The 7,220-nt window shown below is 42.9% G+C and overlaps 2 protein-coding genes across 2 annotated transcripts in view; one reads left to right on the forward strand and one right to left on the reverse strand.

The window, feature by feature from the left end:
- Positions 1-1,073, reverse strand: part of cep170aa (centrosomal protein 170Aa) — an 18,939-nt gene extending 17,866 nt beyond the window's left edge. The window contains exon 1 of the mRNA XM_025061041.1: positions 798-1,073. The gene's annotated coding sequence lies outside the window, so the exon portion shown is untranslated. The remainder of the gene's footprint in view (positions 1-797) is intronic.
- A 633-nt stretch (positions 1,074-1,706) lies between these two features.
- rtkn2 (rhotekin 2) lies at positions 1,707-7,220 on the forward strand (the record flags this gene model as incomplete). Its single annotated transcript, XM_008321668.3, has 12 exons — positions 1,707-2,575; positions 3,708-3,913; positions 4,023-4,081; positions 4,219-4,272; positions 4,370-4,487; positions 4,569-4,769; positions 4,959-5,053; positions 5,587-5,693; positions 5,776-5,907; positions 5,994-6,162; positions 6,668-6,775; positions 6,952-7,220. Coding segments are annotated over exons 1-12 (1,653 nt in total), but the record flags the coding sequence as incomplete, so codon positions are not given.

Raw genomic sequence — 7,220 nt, forward strand, 5'->3', positions numbered from 1 at the left:
ACACAAAAGGGAGCGCATGGATTTGTAGGCCAGGAGCTGCATCTGCTCCAAGAAAAACAGTGTCCTCACTGAGGAGGAGCAGAGGAGGTGTCCTCGGAGAAGACTGCAGCTGGACTACACGGTCAAAAACACGCTGTACTGGAATAAGGTCACCGGGATTAATGCGGGTTTAAAGGACACAAATGTGTGGGGGAAACAAAGAAAACCGCTGCCCGTCATCCTTCACCTACATCCTGCCTCCACAGCCTCCATGCGGTCACTGAAGGATGCGAGCAGCAGAAACAGAAAAATAAAATCTATCCAATGAGTCTGAATTGTGAGGTTGGTGAGTTTGCAGATTAAATGACCAGTGTGCGCGGATTCAAAAGGCCGAGCTGGGAAACACTGCTGCTGACAATAGCGAGCGTCCACTTAGCCGTTATTAGCATCACATAACACATCAATATATACACACACTGTCGTGGTGAAGACTCTTCGTCACTTTTTTTTTATTTTTCAAGCTTGTGTTGGTTTTCAGTGATGACGCAACAAAACATATCATGACGTAAAAATACGAATTTGAGTTCAAATGGAATGACGCAACAAAACATATCATGGATGTAAAAATACGAATTTGAGTTCAAATGGAAAGCAGAAAATCTGAGAAAAAAAAACACTTTTTTTCAGAGAAAATGGAGAAGGCACACTTCACATGCTGAACTTAACGACTCTAGTCGACTACAGCTGAAGGAATTAAAAAGAGCGTTTGTTCAATATAATTTTTTTTTTATGAAAAAGGTCACGTATTTGGGACTTACCCAGTTCTTCTTTCTCTTAGACTTGTGTATGTGGAGCCCAGCCCTGCCGCCGCCGCCGCTGCTGCCGCTGCCGCCGCCTCTGCCGCTACTGCGCTTGTCTCCGCCTCCTCCAGCTTCTCCGCCTCCTTCTGCTCCCTCTCCTCCGCCTCCTTCTGCTCCCTCTCCTCCTCCTCCTCCCTCTTTTCGACAGTGAGCACTGTCGCTGCTCAGCAATGATAGCGCGCAGCCATGAGGCGGCACGCATGCAGACGCGGCAACGCGGCGGAAGTCGCGAGCCGGGCCATTGCTAAACCCCTTCAGAGTAAAAGAAGAACGTGGGAGAAGGGGCGGCGAGGTGCCATTTTTATGTGGATTGCCTGCTGCTATCCTGGGATGTAAAAACACAGTCACTGTGTTGGCATAAAAATTGTTTTATTTCTAATTAGGATTAAATAATGAGCATAAAGACAACACATCGAAGGAGTTGCTACCATGTCCCTGACAACTAATAGTTAGGGATTTACAGAGTTCTGGAACTCGGCATATTTTGGTGCATTAATGCCATAATTTACTTGTTTTTTTTCAATTAAAAACAACGAACTAATCGATACAATTCATAAATATTCATAAAATGTAAACACGGTATTTTGATCCATGTAACAGTAACGTTAATAATTAAATAGCTAATTATTAAAAAGAGACTGCAGATCTGTTCCTTAAATTCATCCTTAATAGGGGATGTATAAAAAAGTAATCCTAATCTGGAACTTTTTGCTCTAACGTAAAATCACAACCTAACGGAAAATGATTTGAATCGGCGTGGGTCTGATTTGACCCATATTTTACTTTTAAATGTATTGTCGTCATTTCCTGTTTTTGATGTGTTTTTTTTTTTAATAGAACCCCTCATACTCTCCCAGAAGCGCCAGCGTCTACACTTCCAACTCAGACAGAGGAGGCTGGGCGGATGTGCTATTAGTCAGCTGAGCTCAGCCGCAGCCTCAGCTATGTGTGACTCCTAGTGGAAAAACCTAACCAAACAATTTTTATTTATAATAACCATTAACAATTCGATTTCCCAGTGGAGGAACATGACATCGTTACTACGTCTGAATTAATGTTTATTTTTGTTATTTGCAAAACCAGATCTACAAAACAGCTTTCATCTACCAAAGAATACCAATTTCAAAGATAATAAATTAAAATAATAATATATAATTAATTATTAAACAATGTAAATTTGATCTCAAAAGCAACACTTTCAAAATGCGTCCTTCCATTGTTTTGTACTGACGCAGCGACGTTGTCCTTGAAGTAAACGATTTGAAAATGTACGCGTGCCGACGGGAAGGGCGGGTCACGTGTTTTGCGTTCATTTTTGAATTTAAAGCAACCGGATACAACTTCTTTAATCATCTTTCAGTATGTGTTTTATTGCTTACAAGTGACTTATTTGGGTTCGAAGTTCACGGCGTACAACATCGCGCGTCTTTGTAATTTTGTATTGGTTATAATCAAATATTTGCATACACGATGTCTAACGTTCTACCGAATGACGTTCTACTTCTGGCTACTAGGGTAATAAAATCGAACACCCTCGTCCGTTAGCGGTCGAAGCAGGAAAGAACCGCCTCCTTCTGTTCTGTTGGTTGTTGGGAAAAAAGATGGACACTCAGCGGGAAATTCGAACTTCCACACGAAACCGTGGCTTCGGTTCGGTCCAGTCGGCTGCTTCTGCCACAGCTATGGAGGTGAAACGGAAGAAAATACTACAGAGCTCTCTGTTCCAACAAACACAGGTATGGGCGTATGTAGGAATACGTGTTTGTGGTTACATACACGCTGTATGTCTACTTACAAACAAAACAATACAATAAACAGACGGTATGTGTAGCGATCATTTATGACTATGACTGTGATTATTTTGCTCTCGATCGGTTAATGTTAATGATTGATTTGGAATATAACCACGAATTGGTGTTTAGAGTTTTGTTTATGATGATGATAATTCTAACCCTTTTTAAGGATAACACTTATTTTCAATTTCATTTGTGTAGATAGAGGTTTTGGTATTTTTTTCCTATCTGTCAGGATTCTGGGAAATATTAACTAGTATACTATTCCCTGAAACCAGAAACCAGAGTGCACACCCAGCTCTGTATTGTGTCTGTGAGCACACAGAACAACTCCTGGTCTTTGTTAGCTTCTCTGCACTAACTTACTGTTGTGAAACTAATGCTGTCCCAGGAGAATCACATGAAACATTACCACAGTGTTCTAAATTACATTACAACACGTAAATACAAATGACACCCAGCAGATGGAAGAGAAAATGTACAAACGACAGATTTCTAAGACGAGACAGGTGTCACAGTTTACCCCTGTCCCCCGTCCCCCGTCCCCCCACCCTGGGACAAAGTGCTTTCAAATGTGGAAAAACCTGTTGCACAGATTGTATATTACCAAACAGAAGAATCTCCAGGTCCTTTTTTTTACCAGGTCTTTTCCATCTTCTTCAAGTAAAGAAGGGCAGCATGTTTGGTTTGAACCGTTCACAGTATTGACAGATCAATAGTTAGGGATTAGGGTTAGACTGACTGACTGTATTTCCAGATAATTGTCACTGGATTTAAGATTAGATTTGGGCACAAATTAGTCAATATTGTTTCTTCAAGCACACTGATTATTTTAGATAAATCAATAATAATAAACATCACATGTCAACGGAATCCAGAGAAATACAGCCAACTTTTAAGATCAACATAACCCTAGATATCCTGAGCTGTGACCACTAACCGTCGTCATCCCACAGTGTAATGTTTGACCAGCAGCAGCTCAGAACATGACAGCATCTGTGCTAACACCCAGATAGAGAGTTCTCGATGGTGCTGTAAAAGACATCTCCTGTATTTTCTACATTTCTACATGAAGAACACCAACTTACAAGCGAAGTTGGACTTTGAGGTGCGAATGCGTGAGGGTGCGTACAAGCTGCTGCTGGCCTGCAGCAAGAGAGAGCAGGTTCTGAACGCCTCCAAGAACCTGCTCACGTGCAACGCCAGGATCAGGGCTTATCTACATGAGCTGCAGGAGACAAAGGAAGAAGAAGAAGAGGAGGTGATGGGAGCACACGGCAGGTGAGGTGTTCGTCGTCGAGTTTAGAATATGTTAGCCAAAGATGAGAAGATAACTAGTAAAGTCGTCCTCAAACACAAGGTGATTTTTCTTTTTTCTTTTTTACCTCAGACAAACTGATTCTGTTTCTGTTGACCGTGTTCCGTGTACTGGAAAAGTGGCTCTGTCAGGTGAAGATGCTTTTCTTTGGTTCAGTGTCACGTTCAGCTCTCCTGCTATTTCACTGGGTTGTTTTCCAATGATGAGATACTGAGGATCTTAGAAAACACTTGTGTCGAGAATCAACTTTTGTCCTCGTCTGTCACAGGGCTGCGTTTTCCTCTCATGTGGAGGGACTCGGATCACTTCAACAACAGAGGAAGTAAGAAGTCCGGCCTTGTCTTCTCACGCTCGCCCTTCGTTCTTGTTTGTTGCCCTTTGTGGATTTTTGTCAAATCCCTGCTCTTTGAAATTGTCAGGCTCTCGGAGGATGGCGCTGTTCTGTATGATGCATCTTGGTTCAGAGGTGTTTGACACAGAGATGGTGGTGGTGGACAGATCAGTTACTGACGTCTGCTTCGAGGGAGTCACCATCTTGTTAGTATTTTTTTTTTTAGCTTCATAAAAAATATATATTATTGTAAGTGTTTTGTTTTTAAATGTAATTTCCACTCAAAGTCAAGACGCAGTGCCTTCGTTTGAACTGAGGGTGGAGCTGTGGAGCTGCGTATTCGAGGAAGAGCTCACTATGGCAAAAACACCGAAGAAACTCGCCAAGAAGCTTCGAAACTCATTTGGAAAATCCGGTGGGAAGAAGCTGTGCCCCCTGCTGGACACTTCAGACCCTGACACCTTCCTGCAGTGCCATCCCATACCCTCGTACGTATTCGCTTGAATTGAATGGAAGGTGATTTTATATATAGTTGTGTTGATGGAGGCTCAATGTGTGTCCTGGTAAATAAATGTTACGAATGAAGAAAGAAGTGAAGAGACATTCAATGTCCAGAACTTTAAGTGACTCCTGCAGTGGAGTGACACTCCTTCTGTGTGTTTGTTTATCTGGACCAGAGGAGCCAGGTACAACCTGCTGGCCTACACCACCCTGGGTCTGTGTGAGGCTGAAGGCAGCTTCCAGTCCCACTCCCTCATCATTCTCCAAAATGGTAAGAGACGAAGACAAAGAGATGTAAGAATATCAAGGAATGACATCATCATAATAATAATATCACATTTCTACATCTTTAATGACTGAAAACACTGACCTTTGAAAGAAAATCTGCCCACCAAAAAAAAAAAATTATTAAATTTATTTACATAAAACAATCTTCTACTTTCAGATTACTCACAGTTATGTAGTCAACACAGACATGTTTTCAGTAAATAAATACATTTCAGACCTAAGGTACTCTACAAATATATCACTGGTATATGTGCAGAGGCTAGGGTACATACTGTATAAAATATTCTGTGATTCTAGTCATACTTGACAGTTTTGAACTGTCATTTTTATTGACCATTTGTGTGGTCAATTCAAAAAGAGTGGGTTACTCCCAGAGGGGTCACGAGATCATGAGTAATGAAAACATCTCTGAATTCACAGGGGAAAGATTTGTTGTTATTACTGGGCCAAAAATATCCAACTGAAGACAGAAGTATTTGTGAATAATAATAATTTGGGTTTTTTTTCCCACTGCAGCGGAGTGGCCCACTTGGCTCCCACTTTATGGAAACCTCTGCTGTAAGTTGGTGGCCCAGCCTGTGTGTATGACCCAGCACATGATGGCAGGTTACCTGAGTCAGAAGGTTCGTTGATTTCATGTTAGAAAAGTCTTGGTTCTGAAGCTGCGTTCAGAGTTTGACACTCGATTTGTCATTCAATTTTCAGCAAACAGTTTTGGGGATGAATCGCTCGTGCAGTCTCTACTGCGTCCTGAGCGGCGGCTTCTTGAGCTGTTATTTCACACCGGAGGAAATTGATGCAAAGGTTGAACCAACGTTCAGAGTCCCCGTCACCAAGGTGAGACAGAAGTGAAGTAACGTCTTAATAAAAAAAAAAAGACAGACACGTGTCTTTGACGAAAGCTCTGTGTTTGGATTCTACAGAACACTCACATCTGTGTGTTAGAGAAGGAGTGGGCCGGTCAGAGGAGCCGCAGTCTGTCCATCACCAGTCCATCAGCAGGGGGCAGTGAGAGCCACGTCTTCAGCACTGGCAGCGGAGAGGAGCTGGATGATTGGCTGGAAGCTTTTCACCAACATCTCTTTGATCAGGGTCTGTGCCAATCATCACGTCTCCTTTGTATTTAGAGCAGTACTTCTCAAATAGTGGGGCGGGCCCCCCGAGGGGTGCATGGGAAGGTGCCGTGGGGGGCGTGAGGGGCTTCTAGTGGAATATGTCACGCTAGACAGAAGTGTACCACTGCTGTAACAGGCCTCCAGTCACTAGGGGGCAGCAACTCATACAGTGGTTTGTACACATAATAATATACATGTTATCATATTTCAATTTGCTGTGGTGTGGGTCGGAGGGGCGTGAAAACATTTCTGTCCCCTAGGGGGGGCATGACAGAAACTAATTAAGAACCACTGATTTGTGTTGAGCAGTTCACCCAGATCCAGCCGTTTGAATGTGACTGTGAACATTTGTCCTCCAGCTGAGTTAGATTTAGATCATTGTTTCATCTCATTTCTGACAACAGTTGTTATAGAAGTTTTGAAGAATTAGTTTTTTCTCCAAACATTAACTCTTCTGTTCTCGTTCTTCTGACGACCTGCAGGTCAGTGGCTTCACTGCTGTGAGCAGCTGATGAAGATGGAGGTGAAGTCACCACCTAAACCCTCACTCTTCCTCACCAAAGAGGCCGACTGTGTTTACAACGACCTGAGTGAGCAGTTGATTTGTGATTTTTATTTTTATTTTTTTGGTGTGTCTTTTTTTTCCACAGGGTAATGAATATATAACGGCTACAAACTTAGTACAGAATACTTCTTAGTACTGAGTACTGAGGTGTGGTTCTGTCACTGACCCTGGTTCTGTCCTTTATTTTTTTCCCTCTCACAGGCATCAACTCACCGTGCAGGTTTGACAGCGTCACTGATATCATCCACAACAAGATTGAGGAGAGTGATGGTCTGTTTCTGATTGGTCGGCAGGAGAAGCAGGAGCCGCCCAATTGGTCCACTCTGTTCGATGGATCTCAGTCAGTGCTGGTTCAGAAGACCATTCACTCCCAGAGCCAAACGTCCACTCCCTGTCCCAGCCCCGTCACCGGTGCTAAGAAACGACCAGCGCCGCCACCTCCTCTCCATAAAGCACCGTATACTCCCCCG

Source organism: Cynoglossus semilaevis, chromosome 12, assembly GCF_000523025.1.
Source record: "Cynoglossus semilaevis isolate Cse_v1.0 chromosome 12, Cse_v1.0, whole genome shotgun sequence".
Taxonomy (NCBI): domain Eukaryota; kingdom Metazoa; phylum Chordata; class Actinopteri; order Pleuronectiformes; family Cynoglossidae; genus Cynoglossus; species Cynoglossus semilaevis.